At 36.2% G+C, this 22,202-nt stretch overlaps 4 protein-coding genes across 13 annotated transcripts; 1 reads left to right on the top strand and 3 right to left on the bottom strand.

Annotated features, from left to right (window-relative positions):
* The first annotated feature begins 524 nt into the window (after window positions 1–524).
* On the top strand, window positions 525–7,032 carry LOC103844710 (cysteine--tRNA ligase). The gene has a single exon (XM_033282398.1). It carries the CDS (start codon window positions 3,036–3,038, stop codon window positions 5,745–5,747), a length of 2,712 nt encoding a protein of 903 aa, XP_033138289.1. The 5' UTR covers window positions 525–3,035; the 3' UTR covers window positions 5,748–7,032.
* Window positions 7,033–7,911: 879 nt separating this feature from the next.
* On the bottom strand, window positions 7,912–13,076 carry LOC103844520 (putative F-box protein At4g17200). Its single transcript, XM_033282437.1, has one exon. The coding sequence runs from the start codon at window positions 9,839–9,841 to the stop codon at window positions 8,597–8,599; it is 1,245 nt and encodes a 414-aa protein (XP_033138328.1). The 5' UTR covers window positions 9,842–13,076; the 3' UTR covers window positions 7,912–8,596.
* A 2,414-nt stretch (window positions 13,077–15,490) lies between these two features.
* LOC103844521 lies at window positions 15,491–18,335 on the bottom strand. 10 transcript variants are annotated; one of them, XM_009121312.3, is made up of 10 exons: window positions 18,175–18,283; window positions 18,018–18,031; window positions 17,852–17,917; window positions 17,625–17,778; window positions 16,901–17,547; window positions 16,648–16,821; window positions 16,443–16,559; window positions 16,200–16,379; window positions 16,073–16,119; window positions 15,491–15,995 (listed from the first exon to the last, which is right to left on the bottom strand). In XM_009121312.3, the coding sequence occupies exons 3-10, from the start codon at window positions 17,897–17,899 to the stop codon at window positions 15,695–15,697; spliced, it is 1,668 nt and encodes a 555-aa protein (XP_009119560.1). In that variant the 5' UTR covers window positions 17,900–17,917; window positions 18,018–18,031; window positions 18,175–18,283; the 3' UTR covers window positions 15,491–15,694. The 10 variants fall into 10 exon arrangements, with proteins under 10 accessions (XP_009119560.1, XP_009119561.1, XP_018511151.1 ...); XM_009121313.3 differs by having other exon boundaries at window positions 18,018–18,048; window positions 18,175–18,282; XM_018655635.2 differs by having other exon boundaries at window positions 17,852–17,906; window positions 18,018–18,048; window positions 18,175–18,269.
* Window positions 18,336–18,534: 199 nt separating this feature from the next.
* LOC103844523 (transcription initiation factor IIE subunit alpha) lies at window positions 18,535–21,929 on the bottom strand. The gene is made up of 11 exons (XM_009121316.2): window positions 21,847–21,929; window positions 21,485–21,545; window positions 21,277–21,399; window positions 20,957–21,077; window positions 20,752–20,865; window positions 20,537–20,646; window positions 20,255–20,438; window positions 19,718–19,912; window positions 19,317–19,538; window positions 18,985–19,189; window positions 18,535–18,896 (listed from the first exon to the last, which is right to left on the bottom strand). The coding sequence occupies exons 2-11, from the start codon at window positions 21,535–21,537 to the stop codon at window positions 18,790–18,792; spliced, it is 1,434 nt and encodes a 477-aa protein (XP_009119564.1). The 5' UTR covers window positions 21,538–21,545; window positions 21,847–21,929; the 3' UTR covers window positions 18,535–18,789.
* Window positions 21,930–22,202: the final 273 nt, after the last annotated feature.

Here is a 22,202-nt window from a genome sequence, read left to right as displayed (position 1 = left end):
TATCGTTGGTGACTCTTCGTCTTCTAAAGGAGACTCACCGTATGAGCTGAAGTTATCATCTTCAAATGACGCACCGTCCGAGTCGTCGAACATATCAAATCGGCTATCAAATTCATCGTCTTCTTCGTTTTCTTTGCCTGTTTCATCTTCTCCGCCTACGTTCTGATTTTCTCCTTCCACAATACTAGAGCAATCAATCTCATTGTCCTCTTCTTCCTTCTCCGAACTGCAACCATCGTAACTCCCACAGTAATTATCGTCTCTGGACTCAACTTCTGACGCTTCTACTTCTGAGCTAAAACTGAAGTTTGTTTTAGTCTTCTCTCTTGCTCTGTCGTCCTTGTTCTCCGTAATCTCAACACAAAGACGTAGTTGTTCGATTTTCTTTAGGGCTACAAAACGTTGCAATTGCCGAGTATTGGACACGTACACTGGTGGAGTGTCGTGCGCCATTGTTTTCAATGATTTACTTGAGAACATGTAGCTTAGCTGAATATGATCACTCATTTCATTCAATCCGTAATCATCGAGAACAGACTTTGCGAAATCTTCATGTGTAGAGTTCTCATCTAAATGGAGAACTTTACATCATCTACTATCAGCGTTGAATACATATTTGTTTTTCTTAATCCAGTTACCGGAAACAATAATAACCGGATCCATAACCAACTGAGATAGATGAAGAAGAGAAATAACGGGTATGAAAGGGGAGGAGAGGAATATGAACAGGCTGATTAAAACCTAGTTTTGAAGTTCTTTCGTTACTGATGACATGGCAAATCCGAATTGATGACATGGCAGCTGACATGGAAATTCGGTTTTTCAGCCACCAAAAGAATATATAACTCAGACACCCAAAGTCAGTCCACATGTAGTAAGTAAGTCTGCCGAAACGTGGATACTAGTTCAGTAATTAATCTTTTTCGATAACCCAGCTGTAAATAGGATGAATGACAATAAGCCAGCCATATCGTTTAACAATTCAGCCGTAAAACAATACTCCCTCTGTTTCATAATAGATGATGTTTTAGAAGATTTTTGTTGTTTCAAAATAGATGATGTTTTGATATTTTTATGTTATTTTTAACTTTATTGAAAACTGTGTAACCAATTAGATGTTGTAGTCATTTCTGTAATTGGTTGAATGATTTTTAAATTATATTTTTAAAACTACTTTTTAGAGAAAAGTAAATTTCTTAATCTTTGTGCACCAAGGAATAACATCATCTATTATGAAACGGAGGGAGTATTATTCTAGTAATTAATCTTTCGCTAATAACTCAACCACAATATAGCTGAGTTTCATGTTAAACCATCCAGTTTCGACTGATTTAAAATAACTCACCGTCAAACATCCCATAACTCAGCCATTCGGTGTTCATTAACTCAGCCGTGGGTATATAACTGAGTCGTGTCTTTACTACGACTCAACCAAATTTTCTAGAAATCAATCCATCGATGATTAAGTCAGCCGTAACGTCAGTACGTAAGTCAGCCGTTGTCCAATAACTCAACTAGATTCATATAACTCAACTCTTACGCGTGATTTACTTATCGTCTTAAATCAGCCTATTTTACTAAGTCAACTATTTTATTATAAGTTAGCCGAAACTTATACATATACTAGCCGTAACGAAAGACGTATTCTTTTACGGCTGACTTAATGAAAACACGGAAGCGTATTCCTACGTGTCGCCGGATTTTTGCTTACGTGGCGTTAAAAAGTAATGGCATTCTCGTAAATACATTTTTTCTCATAACGTGGATAAAGGGCACGCTTGGCATTTAAAAAATGACAGTAATAAAAAAAGATTTGTATGGTTCTGGTCATCAGTCCTAAAATATATAATATCTGAGTCAACTTCCCATCATAAATATTCTCTCATATCGTATATTTATTTAAATAATATAATAATTTTTTTTCTAATCATAAAAGTTTACAATTAATTTGTGTTTGTTATATTTATGTGTGTGTGATAGTATAAATTTTAATCACAATAAATATTTTAAATAAACCCCTTAATTATTATTAAATCATTATTAGATAAATTAAAACAAATGCTATGAGTTGTAAACTTTAATTTATTTTGATAATTAGAGCTGGGCTAAAAACCCAAATCCGAAGAACTGAAAGAACCGATCAAAAAGGTAACAACGGACCCGAACGGAAACTGATTAAGTATTTGTACGGGTTCATATTTTTGGTATCTAAAGAACTGAAACAGACCCAAACTGAAGTATTTTGGGTATCTGAATGTATCCGAAATAGATTTATATACCTAAATATATTACTGATTGTTAGATTTAATGTATATTATAAACATTCAAAATATATAAGATCTCTCTCGCATATATAAAACATACATCCTCTACTCTTAACTCAGATCACTAATCACTAAAACATAATACAAAAATAAGAAACACACATTGAGTGAGGATGAGATTGGTTTGGTGCTGGGTAGTTTGAATGGTGTGGGGTTTGGTACTGTGGCTATGGGTGGTGTTTGTTTAGCGTTTCCGAGTGTTCTGCGTGGTGGTGTGGAGATTGGTTGTTTGTTTGTTAAGCTGAGGAGATTGTTTGAGGAGTTTGGTTCAGAGGATGTTGTTGAAGAGAATGTGGAGTCTTGGTACGCCTTTGGTAGGAAGGTTAGGGTATTTTACGATTTGGGGTTTGAGAGTGAGGAGATGTGGGAGTTGACGTGTTGAAAGTAAGCTTGAAGAAAGCTTGTGGAACAAGCTATCCTAAAAGTATTTGGAATGTGAAAGAAATAGGAAATATACTAGTTTAGGAGTTATCTAAATAAGTTAAGCTAATGAGATTAGGAAATTGATATCTCTATATAAGGAGATGCCAATGTGTGGCATTACTTATGAATTGAGAGAGAGATCTTTGTGAGAGCTTAAGCTTTTGAGAGAGTTTTCTTAAGCTAATAAGAATTGAGTTATTCTTAATGATCTTGTGAGTTTATACAATAATATTGAAACTATATTTGGTATCAGAGCTTGTGACGAGCTTGGGAACGATTGATGTTTTGATGTTTTACGGTGAAGATCCGGAGAGGTGGGTTGAGTGGATTGACGTGTTGGTTGCAGCTCACAACTTCACCGTTTTCAAAACACGAAAGTTTATGTATGGGTTCAATGAAGGTCATGCTCTGTCGTGGTATGGAGATGAAATTTCACAATATGGGTTTAGTAGCTGGGGTGATTTGAAAGTCAGATTACTCAATCGGTTCAATACATCCGCAAAGGAAGAGAAGGAGCAACTGGAACAGTCCAGATTTATGGATATTTTGAAAGAGATAAGTAATCGTTTTGAACAAAGATGGAAAAGAAAAGAGGATAAAGAAGTCTCAGGAGGAGAAGACATTGGAAAAGAAAAGAGGATAAAGAAGTCTCAGGAGGAGAAGACATTGGAATCAGATGACGTAAAACAGGTCGAGAGCGATGACGGAGGGGATGATCTAATTATGTACTCAAATCAGCTGATTCAATATGTGAAGAGTGATATGTTGATTCTAGCTTATCCAGTGATGGTGCAGGAGAAGGATGATCCAGAGACTGAAACCCTTTTGTTCGATGAGGATAACAGCTCAAAGACAGAGATGGATAGTGGTGCCTGCCAAGTGTTCGAGAAAATTCTCAAGAGAAGAAAGAAAGTAACAAAGAAGAAGAAGAGATTAAAAAAGCTCTTTAGTGATATTGAAGATCAGTTGGTAGAGTTTTTAAGCCACAAAGAGAGTGATAACTCAGACATGTTGGGGATACAAATGGAGAACACAACCAAGAGACAAAGAAAGAGTTGGTTGGAGTGGAGTAAAGGGAACTGTCACTGGGTACACACTCGGCAAAGGTTAGACAGAAAGTGGATGCTCATATTCAGAAAGAAGAAGAGAAAGAGGAAGAGAGAAATCAAAGTGCTTTTGGGTGTTGAGAATAAGATAGAGATTGTAAAGAGTTACCAGAGAGGGGAAATCGAGGAGTTAGAGAAGCTCTTAGTCAAAATGAATGATACTATGGAGAGTTTTACGAAGGAAGAGAAAGCTGTGAGAGACATGGAGGACAAGAAGATGGAGTCGAATGGTTCAAAACAAAAGATAGAATTGAAGCTCTACAACACGATGACGCAGCAGAAGGAAGTTTTGAATCCAATCAATCTTGAGCTCATGATCAATCCCGGCAAAGTCAGAATGTATGTCTGTGGAATGACAGCCTACGATTTGAGACACATCGGCCATAACCGCGCTGCCGTTTTCTTCGACGTCCTATACAGATACTTGAAGCAATTGGGTTACGAAGTTAATTACGTCAGGATTTTCACAGATGTTGATGACAAGATAATCAAACATGCTAATGAGAATGGAGAGAAGCCGTTAGATTTGAGTAAACGTTTTTGTAAGGAGTATTGGGTGGATATGGAAGCTATTCAGTGCCTACCTCCCACAGACGAGTATTATCTCCGCAGCCATATTGATGATATTATAATCTATATTGACAACATTATCGAGAAAGGCTTGGGGTATGCTGTGAAACGAGAAGATGTGTTCTTATCTGTCGAGAAATTTACAGACTATGGTAAATTGTCGTGTCAACTGCTGGAACATAAATGGGGTGGCGAGCAAATTGAGGTTGATCCTAGAAAGCGTAAACCTGCTGTTTTTACATTATGGAAAGCTGCAAAACCTAATTGGGAAAGCTCGTGGGGTCAACGAGTAAAACCAAGATGGCACATCGAGAGCAGTGTCGTGAGTGCTCATTATCTGTCTCCGAGTTTCGTAGTTCATGGTGGTGGTGCAGATTTGAAATTCCCACACCATGAAAACAAGCTCGCTCAGACATGTTCTGTATGTGATGATGGTGGCATGAGTTACTGGTTGCATAATAGGCATGTAACTATCCATAACGACAAGATGGCGAAATCAAAGAAGAATCTTTATGAGTTTATTGAGAAAGAGAAGGCAATGGTGGTACAGATTGATGCAATAGGGAAAGAGAAGATGGTCAAGGAATCTGAGCTCGAGAGGTTAATGAATGAAAAGGTTTCAGTTGAGAAACAGATGGAAATGTTCTATGTGCAATGCTTGGATAAGGAGAAGTCGATTGGCAAGTTGTCTCGGGAGAAGATTGAACTTGAGGAGCATTTGTTGCAAGAGGAGAAAAGGCGAGTTGAGCTGATTCGAAAGATTGATGAGCTAGTGCGTGTTGAGACCAGTGAGAAGCTTCAATGTAAAGTTGGAGAGATAAGGATGCTTGAGCATGTTGAGCTCGAGAGAGAAAACTTGAATGATGCACTTGATGAGGAAAAGAGACATGGAGAGGATCTGAAGGCAGATGTTTCAAAATCAGAGAAGATGATTGAGACAACTCTAGAAGAGTTTGAGAAGATTAGGATTGAGCGTGAGAGTTTATCTACAGTAAAGGCTATCCTGGAAAAGAAAATACAAGATCTCACAAATCCCATTAATGCTCTAAAAAAGGAAGTAAAATCTGCTGTAATGGAAGCGAAACACAGCTTGGTGACACTAAAAGGTACCGCATCCGATGTGTCACAATCAGATAGTGAGCAGCAGAAGCAAGAAAATGGAACAAAATCCTATGCCTTGGATTTAGTATCAATAGAGAAAGCATACGAAACCGAAGAGGACATAATCGAGGAGATGAAGAAAGAAGCTAAGTCAATGAAGCTATCAACAGAAGAGTACCACAAGAAGAAGAAAAAGTATGCTAAGAAGCTCGGCCATAACTGAAAAACTAGAGTAGAGAAAGTCCCATGTATCGTCAGTGACTGGCCTCTCGAAGAACATGAGCTTAAGGCCTTAGAAGCTCGACATGCCCGTGCTCTCCGGGAGATTGAACATAAAAGGAGAAAACTTGGCTTGGTTGAGGATGATAATAGCAAGACAGAAGAAGGGTATGAACATGAGAAGAAAGAGGATAACGTAACTAGAGTTGTAAATGGTCGTGATGACTCAGAGAAGGCTTTCTACAAGGAACTCTTCTATCACTCTAGGTTTCATGGTACACTAGCTGATATCTTCCTACGAGACACAGATCTCATCTCAGATTCTCGTGGAATGGTCGCATTTGTAGCCACAATTACTACCACTCTCACTGGTTATCTCTATTACATTACTGCTTCACCTAAAGATCCTACTTATATAATGGCACCAGTCTTGATGCTCCGTTATGCTCGTGACGAGTTGAAAATGATGGCTCCCTACATTGAAAAGGACTGGGAGGTGAACAAGTGCAAGGTTAAGGAGCAGAAACTTGAGTCTAGGATGTGTTCAAGCTTAAGGGGGAGAATGTTGAAAGTAAGCTTGAAGAAAGCTTGTGGAACAAGCTATCCTAAAAGTATTTGGAATGTGAAAGAAATAGGAAATATACTTGTTTAGGAGTTATCTAAATAAGATAAGCTAATGAGATTAGGAAATTGATATCTCTATATAAGGAGATGCCAATGTGTGGCATTACTTATGAATTGAGAGAGAGATCTTTGTGAGAGCTTAAGTTTTTGAGAGAGTTTTCTTAAGCTAATAAGAATTGAGTTATTCTTAATGATTTTGTGAGTTTATACAATAATATTGAAACTATATGACGGGTAGAAACAGATCATTGTTAATGGAATGTTCAGAAGAAGCTCTTGTGAACAAGTCTGATTATTTTTGTAGATTTGGTATTGGGAAAAAGGAAGCTGCTCTTTTGATTCTACGAAATCTTGATGTTATTAGTTTTGATTTAGAGAAGCCTGTGATCTCAATTAAAGGAGTGCTGGATTGAGTGAGGACGAAGTGGATGCTCTTTCTCTGAAGCACCCTCACGTTTTTGGTAGAAACAAGATGAAAAATCTGGGTTTTTAGTGGGGCAATTGTCAATAATAGCACATTTTGAAGTTTATGTCTCAAAAATAGCACTAGAAGGAGAAAGTCACAAAAATGACATTCATTAAAGGGTAAAATATCCCTAATACTCTTGGTTTGAAATTAAATAAACAAACAAAAATAAAAAAAAATAAATAAAAAAAATAAAAAATTTATAGTTTCAGATTATATGTTTTCAGATTCGAAATTTTTATAATTTTTTTTTGAAAAATTTTTTTTTTATTTTTTTTTCAAAATTTCTTTTTATAATTTAAAAATACTTTTTGAAACTGTTTTAAAAATTTTTATTTTTATTTTAGTATTTATTTTTTATAAAATTTTAAACTCTAATTCCAAAACCCCACCCCTTAACTCTAAACCCTAAGGTTTGGATTAATTAACCCAAGGGGTATACGTGTATATTTACCTCTTTAATGAAACCTATTTTTGTGACTTTGAGCCTTGAGTGCTACTTTGGGAACAAAAACTTGGTTTGGTGCTATTCTAGTATTTTTCTCTTTTTAGTGTTGCATTGAGTTTTATTATTTGATCGTGCACTATCTCTCCACTCATCTGGTTTTGGTATTAATGTCCTCAAATTAACAGTCATGCTAAAGCATGAAAAGAGTAGTACCATAGCTTCTGTTTCTTGTTCTTGTTTGTTGTTATTTTCTCTGTTGTGTTGTGTTTAATACAAAGGCTTAATTTCTGTGTTGTGTTTATTCAGAATATAACTGCTGGCAAACAGGAAGAAGGTACGTTCTGCTTCTCATCACTAGGCAAACTCTCATACTCGAAGGTAGAACTAGAAGATGATGGTTCAGTTTCTGAAGTGGACAAGGACATCAGTCTATTGAAGCACGGTCAGTCTCATCTCTTTTGTTCTCTTTGATGTAACTGATGAGACAGGTGTGTGATTGTTCAGTTGCTAGTTGTGTAAAGCAGTGTCTGGGATAGCTTAAAGAACAGGAAAATCAGTAGGTTGAAAGTTTGGTTAGCTGACTTGTTGAGTCCAATGTTTATCTTTTCATCACAATGTTTCATAATTTTGTTTTTTTAAGATAGCCTAATTAAGTTTATCTTCTCATCACAATGTTTCATAATTTTTTTTTTAAGAACCTCTAATGAAGAACTCCCATTGGAACACAAAATTTAAGGGTCTCTTAACTAAAGTTCTTAATTACCAAATATTACTAAAAAACTTATTAAGAGCCCCAAATGAATTTGTAGGGTTAATGATGCTCTAATGGTTCTGATTTTGGTGTGTGTTACTTTGTTTGTTTTGTTAGCTTCATCCTATCCAAAGGCTAAACCAATTTATGGCAGTATTCTTCCATAGTGTTTTAAACCTATCTTACATTTACTAATTCAAGAATTAAAAAGACAATTATATAATAAAAAATACATTTATTAAATCATGTATTTATATGTGTTTTCAGTTAGACATTTTATCTATGGTGGTGTTTTAAACCTTTCTTAATCAACTTGGTAAATCCAGATTTAATTTGGCTGGAACATGTGACACCATACATAAAATCACAATAAAATTAAGAGGGTTTTGTGATCAATACATGGTCAAGACTTCAAATACGATAGACAGAGCTTTTGAGTAATAAAATGATAAATAGAAAAAAAAATAAAAATAAGTCTCGTTCAAAGAAGGTGACAAAAGGCAAAGAAAACGAAAAAGAGATTATATGGAGGAAACAAATAAAAAGTAATTCACCAATAACTTGTCATTCTTCCCTTTTTCCCGATAGAACTAGGCCTTGGTTGATTTGCACTAAACTTGGCACGTAAGAGCACACAAGTGGGAAACAGTAGGGATAGCCGTCGTCATCAGGAATCACAACAGCTTCTCCGAGATCCACTTGTTTAAAATACCCATCCTCTCCAATGATGTAAGCCCTTTTGTAGCGACCAAGTGTGTCTAAAGTGAAAGCCAGTGCGAGTTTCTTTTCCTCGTCAATGAAGAAACTTCCACTAAAGAGAGGGACCATCTTATCAACTGCTAAGAAGTACAGGTTGCTCCACGACACCACGTGGGGCTCAGTCTTAGTGGTAACCCATATCTCCATCATATTTCTATCCATGCATTGATATAACGCTGCAAGCTTCTCTTCTCCGACACTCGATAGAACCACGGTGTCTTCGTCGAGACGAGAGTGAAACGGCACGTGCAGATGTGGTCCAAATCTCTCTTTGGTAAAATCAAAAGAGACCAAGAAATCATCTACATCTCCGTCTGCTTCACCTTCGTCTAATATTATTTTTTGTTTAGCGAAAAAGTAAGTGTTTCCCTTCACTGTCAAGCCGGGTCGAAAATACTCGATATCCCAGTCGGGAGTGACATCAAGAGCCCTCCACAAGTTAGAGTTCGTATCGTAGATTTCAAACTCAAAAAGGGGTGTGGGCCAGTAGGCATCATCCACAAACCTCAATATTTTGTAGGATTTCTTGTTTGTATCATACCCCAGAGCATACCTGTCCAATCTGTGGTAAGCTTTTTTGGGCTCGATCCACTTCATTTGCCCTAGATACGGGTTCCAAACCAATAGCCTTGTGTTGTCTCTGGTCGTGCATAACAACAAGCCGTCGCAGTGAAACACTTTAATTATCTCGATTTTATTGAGATTATCAATCAGTTTTATAGATACTGGACCAGAGCCTTCCTCGTCCTTTACTATTCCATTGAGATCGATTCTAATGGAACAAACCTTAAAATCCATCATCATGAACCCCATAAACTGCCTAGCTACTGTTTTACCAACTATCCTATGTCTCGATGAAGCATTCCATCGTTTGCATGTGCATCTTACTTTTCCAACACATGTAATCGGAACTTTAGAGAGTATCTCCCCGATCAAATATCTGGAAAGATCAGAGACCGTCGTCATTAATTGTTTGAAACAGGTGGCGAAATTAGTTAGGGTTCTAAATTTTTCACGCTTGCTTATAGATGAGTGACATATACCACACATTAGGTTATGCTTGTTATATATATACGTGTTACACAAAAACGGTTTAATCACCGACCCAACAATATATATCAAATTATGTAGATATTGAAAACTATATTTTTAGTATATTTTATAGAGAAAACTAGGTGTTTTGCCCGCGATGCGGGCTTAAACATTTTCATAAATTTTTGAAAAGTTCTTTGTACACTATATTCATTATTAAAATAACTCAATATTATATTTTAATTATATAATTAAAATTTTTATTTGATTAATATTTAATTATATAATTTATATTTTTAAGTTTTACTAAAATACTTTTACAGATAACAATACAATATATACAGAAATTATCTTCTTTTTAATTATATTTTCAGATTTTGGATAATTCTTACTATTCTTAATATTAATCAATTATCTAATCAAATTAATTAAAATTTCGTTTTTATTTGTTACTAATTTATATATTTAATTCATTAAGGGTATAATCGATATTAACCACTCTAACTTGTAACGTGGGAGCTCCGTTGCGAAAAATTACTTCGCAAATAATAGTATAGATTAATATTTAATTATATAATTTATATTTTTAAGTTTTACTAAAATACTTTTACAGATAACAATACAATATATACAGAAATTATCTTCTTTTTAATTATATTTTCAGATTTTGGATAATTGTTACTATTCTTAATATTAATCAATTATCTAATCAAATTAATTAAAATTTCGTTTTTATTTGTTACTAATTTATATATTTAATTCATTAAGGGTATAATCGATATTAACCACTCTAACTTTTAATGTGGGAGCTCCGTTGCGAAAATTTACTTCGCAAATAATAGTATAGATTACTTAGATTGACTCTTATATTTTAACTAATTACTACACTAATTCTATATTTTGTACACACGTTAAAATGGATGTGAAAAACCAAATAACCTTTTAGAATTTTTTTTAGGGTTCACACGATTCATCACCAACACCTTCGATTGTTGTCGATTTGTGTGAATCTCGGTTTTCACTAACAATTTCCGGCGGCCACTATCCATTGCTGAATAGAAACCCTAAATCCGAGGTTTGTGCTTTGGTCTTCTCTTCTTCTTCCCCTGAGACAGGAACCATATCCAATCCTGCGCTTGTTGACATGTACTCAAAGCTCGGACAACTGGTTGATTCTGTTACGGTGTTCGAGAGCGTTGAGGATAAAGATGTCGTATCATGGAACATTGTGCTTTAGAAGCTCTGTATAGAGAAAAAGTAGACATTAGTGAGTCTATAGAGACAGTCTGCTTATGTTTTCACTGTTGGTGGAGCTCTTGGTCCTGGGTTCTATGCAGACTTCACTATGGCAACGAGGATAACAATATCAAGGAGTTTGCGCTGGGTTGGGTATGGAGCATTGTTTTGATTTAAGCTTCTTATTAAATAATTGAACTGATGTAGTTTGAGTTTTCAAACATGTTTATAGTTAGTGTTGGTTCGTGAAAAAAAATTCTTGAATATTCTTAGACAAAACGTTATTGATCAACCAAATATGTAATGACATGAGACATCAACAAAATTACAAGATTTTCGAATCGCTCTAACCAAAAGAATGTAGGTAACTTTTGTATAATCTTTTTTTTGGGGGTTTAGAATTTAAATGTTACAAACTGACTTTTGTTTAGGTGGTTACGGTTAAGATTATATTTTTGGATTTAAATGGTTTGTAACGGTTTTCTAAAACTATTCAAATTTTATTAAATACAGTAAATTGTGGTCAAAATAATAAACAAGTCTATTGATTTCTACATTAAATTTGCCAAAACTAAATAAATTTGTGATCAAAACCATACATGGAATGCGCTTCAGCCATGCTTCATTCAACTTTTATACTCAATCATTAATTTTTGATTTTGAGAAATTTATAAGTAATATATTATTTTTTGTATATAAATTTTGAGAAATTTTAAGCATATAATGAATTTTAAAAATTTTAAAATAATTTAAATAAGTTATTCAAACCCGAACCGAACCCGCAAAAATCCGAACCAAACCAAAACCAAAATTTAGAAATACCCAAATGGAGCTGAAATCTTTGAATCGGAATATCTGAAATTCGAATAGTTACATACCGAATCCGAATGGGTACCCAAACACCCACTCCTAGTGATAATAATGCAGAGTATCTAGAAGATCTCATTTATCTTTTAATTGGCTTTATTATTTATTTTAAATGTAGTAAAGCTTGTATGATTCTATTATACTATATATTATGCATTGCAATAGATTTTAGTTTATTATTTTAGTGTAATAAATGATATTTTTTGTTTTGGTGATTATATAAAGATGTGAGAATTTCAAGTTTACCATTGGAAGTAGAATAGGAAACGCTCGAAACTGGAAATAACTCGTCCAATGAGACTCGGTCTAAACTTTCAAATGATTACTTGTCGCACAAGCCACACCTAATTACAAGATTTCATCATGCACAAGATACAATTAGGGTTATATGCTGCAGATATTGCTTGTACCGAAAGTAACAAGGAAGATAACACGTAGCTACACGGCTTGGATCACGGTGGCTGGTACAATCTCCGTTGATCACTGCACGACTCTCCGGTTACACGTACCGCTCCTCCAGTGACCCACGTTAACGATGGGGGTGGTTGTGTGGTGAGACTGTGGATCCAATTCTATTTGTCTTCTCTCCCTCCCGACTTTGATCACATTCGTCGTGTTACGGACCTGGTACGAGATGACTACACGTGAAAGGTGATAGATCCCTGACGGTAAGGCTGCGACAATGGGCGATGGTGATGGCACGCAACGGATTGACATCAAGTCGCGTGAATCAAAAGGGCGGTGGTTTTATATGAACGCTGGCTCAGACATTGTTATTGTTAGACACTTACTAAACACACAATAAGTACAATAGTTACCAGATATAATATGTATGAGATACTTTTGTCGTTCTCCTCAACTTTGTATATTCGTTCTTACATTATTTAAATTTTAATCACCATTAATGAAGATGATTAAGCCGTTAATTTTCAAAGCCAATCAAATAATTCTTGAAAAAAAATGGAATATTAAAATAAGTGTTCATTAAAAGAATGGACAGAACTTAGGTTCACCCCATGTTGGGGTCAAAAACGGTCACGACGGAATTATATTTTTCAGTCGCTACGTAGCTACCGAGCTTGAACCAAAGCTTGGTAGCGACCGAGCGTCCGTCTCGCTCGGTCGCTACGTAGCGACCGGGCTCGAGCCAAAGTTCGGTCGCTGCGTAGCAACCGAGCTCTTCCGAAACATCGAGATGACACCAGTCCATGCACTCTCGTCAAACCTTCAATGCTATCTCCCGAAGACCGTAGCGAGCTCAGTCTAGTTTTTTCGCTATTCTAAATCATCGATCAAACTTTGCGGATTAATACCGCGGAAAGTTCGTTCCTTATCGAAAGAAATCGTAGTAAACGCTTTGAGTCGGAAGACGGCCCAAAGAGACCTAAAACACGACTCGAGGCCCATCCTACGATTTCTTAACCAAAAGCTCGTAAACCACATCACGGTTTACGCTTGGTCCACAAGGAAGGTTAAATGTCAAGTTTCCGCGGATAAATACGGAAGTTTTGAAGATAATTGTGAAGATCGGAAAAAATGGAATATCTCCATTTTTATGCTATGACGGCTTAAGGGCAAAATAGTAAAAGCGTAAACCGACCTTGGAGCTAGTATATAAGGAGTTCTAGGCGAGGAGCGTGGAGGACGATTTTTCAGAGCAAACTTAGCACTTAGAGCAATTTAGGCAATTTTCCGTTTTTGTTATTTCGAGCTGCGACTCAATTAGGTTTAGCCTTCTTAAGGTTGCTAGAACTAGGAATCTCGCCGACAGCTCTCGAGCCCAGGCTTATGCCTTGTTGTAAACAATCATACGCAGATTCGGAATAAGATCTACTTTGCTCTCTTTTCGATTTCTTATTTTTGTCGTTGTTATTCTCGTGTTCTGATTGCTTGACGTGTGGTATTAGCAGATATCTGGGTCCTCTGGGAAATTATAGTTTTCCTAGTTTCCTTATTTAAACGGAAATCGACAGTTCGAATTTCGGTTCCCACACCCCCTAGGGTGAACCTTTAAATTCACCTCACCCTTTAGGACCAATCAAATTTCCACATAGATTATTAATTAAAAATATTAAATTAAACAAAAAATAGCTACAAAAAATAAAAATGCTAATTTTAACGACGCTAACGCTTCCAGCGAAACCCTAAACCCTAAATCTTAAATTCTAAACTCTATACCATAAATTCTAAACCCAAATCCAAACCCCTAAACCCAAACACTATACCATAAACCCTAATCATATACCCTAAACTCAAATTAAATACCCTAAACCCAAAAACTAGACTATAAACCTAAACTTTATACCCTAAACCCAAGTCGTAGACCCTAAACCCAAACCGTAAACCTTAAACTCAAATTATATATCCTAAACCCAAAAATTTAACGGTAAATCCTAAACCCAAACCGTAAATCCTAAACCCAAAACCTATATCCTAAACCCAAATCCTAGACTTAAAACCCAAACGGTAAACCCTAAACCCAAACCCCAAACTTAGATGCTATAGGGTTTGGGTTAAGGTTTACGGTTTAGGTTTAGGGTCTAAGACTTGGGTTTAGGGTATAGGGTTTAAGGTTTAGGTTTATAGTCTATTTTTTGGGTTTAAGGTATATAATTTAGGATTAGGGTTTAGGGTATAGAGTTTGGGTTTAGGGTCTATGATTAGGGTTTAGGGTATAGGGTTTGGGTTTAGGGGTTTGGATTTAGGTTTAGAATTTACGGTATAGGGTTTAGAATTTAAAATTTAGGGTTTAGGGTTTTGGTGGAAGCGTTAGCGTCGTTAAAATTAGTATTTTTATTTTTTGTAACTATTTTTTTATTTAATTTAATGTTTTTTAATTAATAATCTTTGTGAAAATTTGATTGGTCGTAAAGGGTGGGGTGAATTTAAAGGTTCACAAGGGGGTGAACCTAAGTTTTGTCCAGAATGATGGTACTCCGAGGAAATCATTATTTATAATATAAACAAATATACCTTATTTAGAGTGTTAATTAATTCTTGTTTTTATTAGTGCAATTGTCAATAATAGCACCTTTTGAAGTTTATGTATCAAAAATAGCAATAAAAGGAAAAAGTCACAAAAATGACATTCATTAAAAGGTAAAATATCACTAATACCCTTGGTTTAAAATTAAATAAACAAACAAAAATAAAATAAAAAATAAAAAAAAATGAAAAAAAAAATTTATAGATTCAGATTATATGTTTTCAGATTCGAAATTTTTATAATTTTTTTTTTGAAATTTTTTTTTTGAAATTTTTTTTTATTTTTTTTTCAAATTTTCTTTTTATAGTTAAAAAATATTTTTTGAAACTGTTTTTAAAATTTTATTTTTTATTTTTGTATTTATTTTTTATAAAATTTTAAACCCTAATTCTAAAACCTCACTCCTTAACTCTTAACTCTAAGGTTTGGATTAATTAACCCAAAGGTATAAGTGTATATTTACCTCTTTAATAAAACTTATTTTTGTGATTTTGAGCTTTGAATGCTACTTTAAGAACAAAAACTTGGTTTGGTGCTATGCTAGTTTTTTCTCTTTGTACAAACCACCACAATGAGAGTTGAAATACTAAGAAAAAACTATATACCATAGCTGATAAGTGATCTGGTTTGAGTTTCAACCACATAGAGAATCCATAGCTCTTATACAATCCCTGATCCAAATATGGTCGCAAATCCATTTTATTCTTTCAAGTTATAGCGTTTTCTATATCAATACCAACCCTATATGTACGTTCCTTCAGAACCAAGCCACCAACCCCACCTTAAAGTTCAATCTCCTTGTCAAAGATGTCCCAACCATCTTCAAGAAGCTCTCTACAATCATTTTTCAATTTGTTCATGGTGGAAGATGCTTCTTCCTCTTCTGGGATCTTGTTATTGCTTGAGGAGGTTTCAAGCATTCCATTCAACGGCTCAGCAAGAGTCTCGAGCACCAAGCTCCTCACAGATGATCCGCATGAACTAGTCAGGCTTGAGGTGGCTGCTTTTTTTGGTATTGACACTCTGTTGTCAAATTTTTCTTTCAACAGCTTCACATCTTGACATATTACAGAGATTTCTCCTCTGCTCAAAGAACCAAGCAGAGATTATAGAGATCCGCAGGAAAAATCTTTAAAATGTGGGTCGAGAATGGGACTTACTGTAAGGAATCAACGACCTGGCCACGATCCATAAGAAACTCTCGAAGCTGCAGTGTCCGCAAAAAGGAAATAAGTATGGAAATGAGAAACTTTATCGGTAGAGTTTATTGTAACGGTGTTTTTTTACCTTGGAGTTTTGCTCTGCCTCTTGCTGAAGAAGCTTTGATTCTTGGACTACTTTCTCCATGATGGCTTCTTGCTCAGCAAGTGCCTTAAGTGCAGAGTCTTCTTTTGCTTTCTTTTCTTGCTCAGCAGCCTTTTTCATCTCCAATGCTGCCGCTAGTCTTATCTCAAGAGTTTCACGCATCTACAAAAAAACATACAATTAGATGAATCTCTCTTCAGTGTGAAAGATCAAGACGTAACATGCCTCAACAAGGACAGCAAGAGATTTGTTTCGTTCTTCTGATAAGTTGAGCAATCGGTTTTCAAGCTCTTTTGCTTCAGTTGCCAAAATTGACTTCTCTCCATATACTTCTCCAGCATTCTACAAAACATCATAGCAAATTTAGTTTTCACTACAAAAAAAGTCACCAGTACTGTTTTAACAGCACAGGTGATTTTAATAGTCTTACAATGTCATTGGCTTCCTTGGCATGTTTCAGCATCTTCTTGAACTCCTCAACCTTTTCAAGAGTATCCAAACCTCCCCTCGCAGCTTCTAACTCTGACTTCTCCGCATCCTTCTCTTCAAGTTCAACTTCTTTCATCAGACTCGTAACCGAGTCCATCAGAGCAAGCAAGGTTTTCTACATCATTTGCAGGACGGAAAAAAAGAATCATGTCTCAGTAATCAGTATCAATCACAGGCTTAAAGAGTGTCAGTACCTTGTTAGTTTTGGAGTATTCGATAATCTCTTCAAGGTGATCAACACTACATCCATGAGTTGATGAGCTAAATGCACCACCTACTTCAGCATCTCCATTTACACTTGTCACTGAACTCTTTGACGACTGATCATGTGTACTCCCAGTCCCCACTTGAAAACATGATCCCTTCTCTGCAGCGTTCAGTGAACCAATGCTAGTGATTGAATCTTCAGCTTGATTCCAAGTCATATGAAAACCAAGCTTTTGCCAAAAATCTCTAGTCGATTCGACGCCGTCTCGTGGGACAGCAGGGAAAACTGAGGCAAGATCATCCTCTGTCACGTGCAACAAGTCAATTTGTGGTGGTGGGAGGATCGGAACATCAAAACACTTTCCAAAGAAATCATAGCTGCCAAGCTCTTGTCCTGGAGCCTTTCCTAAAGATTGGACTTGCTCCTCACTTTCAACATCTTTGTGGCAAACAACACCAGGACCAACATTTGGTAGCGTACTTGGAGCACTGGTATCGTCATGGCCACGACCAGTAACCAAGGGGATAGTTTCAGAAGAAGAAGAAGAATAGACGCTGGTGGACTTTGAAGCAGAAGCTACAAGCAAACCGTCGTGGTGGTACTTAGAAACAACATCTTCCAAATCACGTTCTACTGCAATTTAAACAAAGCATCTTATCAACAAGCCAGAGCAGCAGCAAGATTAATTTTTTCAAGGGCTAAAGATGTACCTTCACGCTCTGGAATACTTGGAGATAACTTGCTCAGAGACTGAGTAGAATCAGTGGGCAAGGAAGGAAGAATCTCAGAGAGAACCACAGAAGCAGCCTCATCAGGATCCTTGGGATGTTCAATTGCAACAGCTCTCAACATTCGTGCATCAACCTGCAAGTGGAAACATTTTGTAGCCTTCGATAAGATTTTACAAAACATAAAAAAAAATCTTTTTTTTTTTTACCTGAGGAAATATCTGCGTAAGAGATCGATAAACAGAAGTGAAGCCCATCAGTGAAGTAAGTAAGCTCTGCAGAAAAAAAAAACAAGAAGGGTTAAAGGGTTAAACTTTATCAAGTTCACTAGATATGCAGAGAGAGAGAGAGAGAAAAAAACACACTAAAACTCACAACTTTGGTATCACCTAAGGATTACAAAGATCTCGATTCATGAAAAGGAGATAAATTTAGACGTCGAGAATCGAGTGGATCATGAAACGATCAAACAATACGTCAAAACACACAAACACAAACAGGAAAAAAAAACTGAATTTAGAAACCGACGTACGATTCAGTTTCCTCGATTGTTTTGTGTGGTTTCCAGAGACGAACGAAGCAGATAGATAGCACAAGAAGAACAAGTCAGTGTGCTTTTCTCGTAATTATGAAGGAAAAGCAAAAAAAAAAACAGAGGACTAGGTCGGTACTGTGTGGGTTGATGCGTAATTTTGAAGCATACTCGAGGGTATTTTGGTCAGGACATTGACTTTGACTCACTCGCGTGGGGTTTCTCGGCGAAGGTTAAAGGTCCATACAACAACAACCAATGGAGATAACTCTTTTTCTTGGACAAACATTTAATTTTCATTGGCTTCTCTTCTCTGGTTGATTATCATTAGATTTATCATTTTTACGATATTATAAAGGATAAATTTGAAACTACTTGGAACTTTTATAACCGAACACACTGGTATGTGTCGTCCAAAACTATTTTTGTTTCATCAGATGCATCAATCAACCTTTTTGTTTAGTCTGAATCGACGAGTTATATTTGGTGTATATGATGATGATAACATTCACACGATTCCCCAATTACTAAGTTACCACCTTCTTATAGCGCACAAGACACAGTTCACAATCGGTTTCCTTATTCAATGAGCAATGGTTTTGATCCATTTCCTATTCAGCCTTCTTCCCAGTCGATGTCTTCTTCTTCCTCTTCTTCTTCACCACCTGAAGCCTCTGCTGCTTCCACATTCAAGTCCACCTTGTAGTTTCCATTTCCTGCAACTGCATTTTTTACATGTTTAGTAGTAATTCGTTTGTTTTAATAATATGATCAATCAACTAGATACTATATGAATTTTATTGTACTTACCTGGAACTGGAGCCACTTCTTCTTCCCATTCATCTTCTTCCTCTTTGCGTTTGGACTTCATACCAACCTGACGATCTGAGGATGTCGAAGCCAACTCACTGTCAGGGGCTACTACTTCGCCTCCAGATTCTTCTTGTCTCTGCTTCTGTGCTAGCTCTTGCTGCTGCTGTATCAGAGCAGCGTAGTAAGCTTTGAAATACTCATCCTGAATTTTTAAAATGACAACAAAAAATAAAAAAAAATGTATCAAGATTCTGGAAACACGATCCGGAAGATGCTACTGTGGAAATTAAAATAGACGCAAAGAATATCCCTAAAAGCAATAAACAGACCTTCAACAAATCTTTAGCATCGCCACTTTCCATGGCTGACTTCTTGTCATCTGAAAGTTTCGATGAGCCAACATCAACCTTTGCTTCATGCCTCATCTCTCCTCTTTGTTCCTCCGTCAGATTCATTCCTTGCTTTATCATCCATGGAGGCAACACTTTCAGACTAGAATCTCCACCGTTGGACGTGACATCCTCTTTTCCCTCACCAAGGTTAACCTCAACCTAGCCACGCAAGACTTAAGAAATCAAATTACCATAATGAAAGAGAATAATCCAGTATAAATCTGCAGATAGATACGAGCTTCAACATGAGCAAATGGAGAAAGAAAAAGGACATTCCATAACAATATCATTGCCTCATCTTCCATAATAGCAATTAAGAAATGTAACTGATTAATCACCTTCGTCTCTCCGAGAAATGGCATTGGTGTTGAACCATACCCACCCTGTGACCTCAAAGGATCATTAGGGTTAAGCTCGCCATTTTCACGAGCAGCAATAGCTGCACGAGCCTCCCATGCGATAAGAGATCCAAAGTCGGGAACTGGCAGGTCTTTTACTCTGTTTATTTGATCCATCAGAGGTTTTATTTGAACCTGCAGTTTATACTCCGATTATCAGTCGCAAAAAAATCAACAACGTATAAACCAACATCACCTAGAGAAATTTTCTAAACCTCTCTCACCTTCTTCGTAAACCAGAAAAAGATAATACATAATCAACGCTAAGTAACCTTAATATCGCATCAACCACAAAGTAACCATGAACAACATCTACCACCAAGGACACATCTAAGTTCAGCTACTCTTATTTGCAGTTTTTACCATTGTTCAATTAAAATATGGTCTCCAAGATAAACTAGTTTAGATTATAAATTCTAGTGCATTAACAAATTTTCTGGGATACTGAAGTGAGAAGATAAAACAGTATACAAATACCTCCATCTTCTGAAGCATATCCCTTAGTTTTTCCCGCCGCCGTCTCCTTGCATTATCATCTCCGTCTGCTACTTCTTCTGAAGTTAGCTTGTTACATTCCACAACCAGCTCACCATTGCAGTTTTCACAGTGGAAAGCATCGTCTTCCATAGAAATTAATCTCAAGGCATCCAATGCATTATATCTAAATTAAAAACGAGAAACATATTCAGGTTTAGTGAGCATTATACAATTCATAAAAGTAGAGCATTTTATAAGGACATAAAGAGCAATGGACTTTACTTTCTTTGGCAGTTAGGACAGCCATACTCCTGAACAGTATTCTTATCTTCTAGTTCATCTTTGAGCTTCTTTTTCATCCGGTGCAGTTTATAGCGAACAATATCATATATCTGTGAAAGAGAAGACGTGCAAGTTCAATAACGTACAGGGCAGTCTGATTTTAGAAGGTAAAATAGCAAACTGAAAACAATTAGTATTAGGGAGATGAAGCAGACCTGTGGATAATTGAGGCAGCAATACGAGTGGGTATGGAACTTAACCTTGTCCTCTGCTCGGCCACCAGTTGTAGCAGCTACTGCAACACTATACATCTTCGCACCTTTTGCAGTCTATTAATAAGATTTAGAATCAATAAAAGAGCCAGAGTAAGGAAAAAAGTGGCAAGCAAACAAAACAAGAAGATAGTTTTTCTGCACAGACCTCTTTCCTGTGGTCACGCATGATCAAGTTCTGTTCTTCAAAGTGTCGTATTATTTTTCTAAGCTGCTTGGCGTGCAACTTCAACTCTTTAGCCAAGTCCTCTTCTCTAACCCATTGCTTCCTACCAGAAATGAAAGTCACAGCGGATTTAAAAAAAAAACAAACTAAGCAGTATCCACATTAACATCACATAATCAAAGTTTCCAAAATATAACCTATCGTTACTCACACAAAACTGGACTTAGAAAGCTGTTTAGAAACTATTGCGACAGGTTTAAGTTTAATCAAAGTTCACAAGGAAGAGATAATGTAACAGAAACCTGGTAAGCTCATCGAGCACCACAACGGCAATCCCTCTGTTGTCACTTCTTGCAGTTTTCTGCTGATTGTCGCTTTTGGTGGTATAATCATCATAGAAAGCCCTTGCTAAAAGCCTCACCAACCTACAATTAATACAAAAATAATTGAATCAGGGCAGAGTTTGAGGACTTTAGACAAAATACATAAAAAAAAGGTAAAGAGAGATACTTGATAAACGGCTCGAGCACGACTGTTTTCTGCACCGGGCCCTTACTATCCATGGAAGAGACTGACATTACCAAGTCAAGGAACCAGTATTATGTGTTAAATACAAAAAAAAAATCTGGATTGAAACTTAAAACAAGAATCCTAAATCCATTTCATAGAGATTGAAGTTTTTTTTTTTAATTTCAAACACAAGGGAAGTGGGGATTTTCAGAAAATTAACTAATTTCTAAGAAACCCTAATCAGGCAATACGCGACAAACAGAAGCAGCAGAGGAGGAAGCATACGACGCGAGAGTTTGGGATATTAAATAATGAGATGTAGAGTCAGATGATCGGAATTGATGAAAGTCGACGGAGCTTACCGGAGAGAACGCGGCGCTGAGCGAGAGTCTCTCGACGATCAACAAGAGGAGGACGCCGTCTTAATCTCTCTCTCTCTCTCTCTGGTCGCTTTATTCCTTTTTGAACTATTTCAATGTCTAGCCCAAACCCAACCAACCTTATAAATTAGAAGCCCAAATCAATTGGGCCTTTTAGAAACAAGAAGTCCTGTATCGATTACTCCCTCCCTCCCTTCTTTAATAATAAATTTTTGGAAAAAAATATTGTTTTAGAAAAATGTATTTTTTTTGTGTGTTTCTATGAAAAAATTATAAACCTCAAAAAAATTAATTGATTTTATTGAATTACTATTGATTAAAAATTATTGAAAATTGAA

The sequence above is a fragment of the Brassica rapa genome, chromosome A10 (genome assembly GCF_000309985.2).
Source record: "Brassica rapa cultivar Chiifu-401-42 chromosome A10, CAAS_Brap_v3.01, whole genome shotgun sequence".
Classification (NCBI taxonomy): domain Eukaryota; kingdom Viridiplantae; phylum Streptophyta; class Magnoliopsida; order Brassicales; family Brassicaceae; genus Brassica; species Brassica rapa.
The sequence above is the reverse complement of the archived record's forward strand: the minus strand, read 5'-3'. Positions and strand labels throughout refer to the sequence as shown.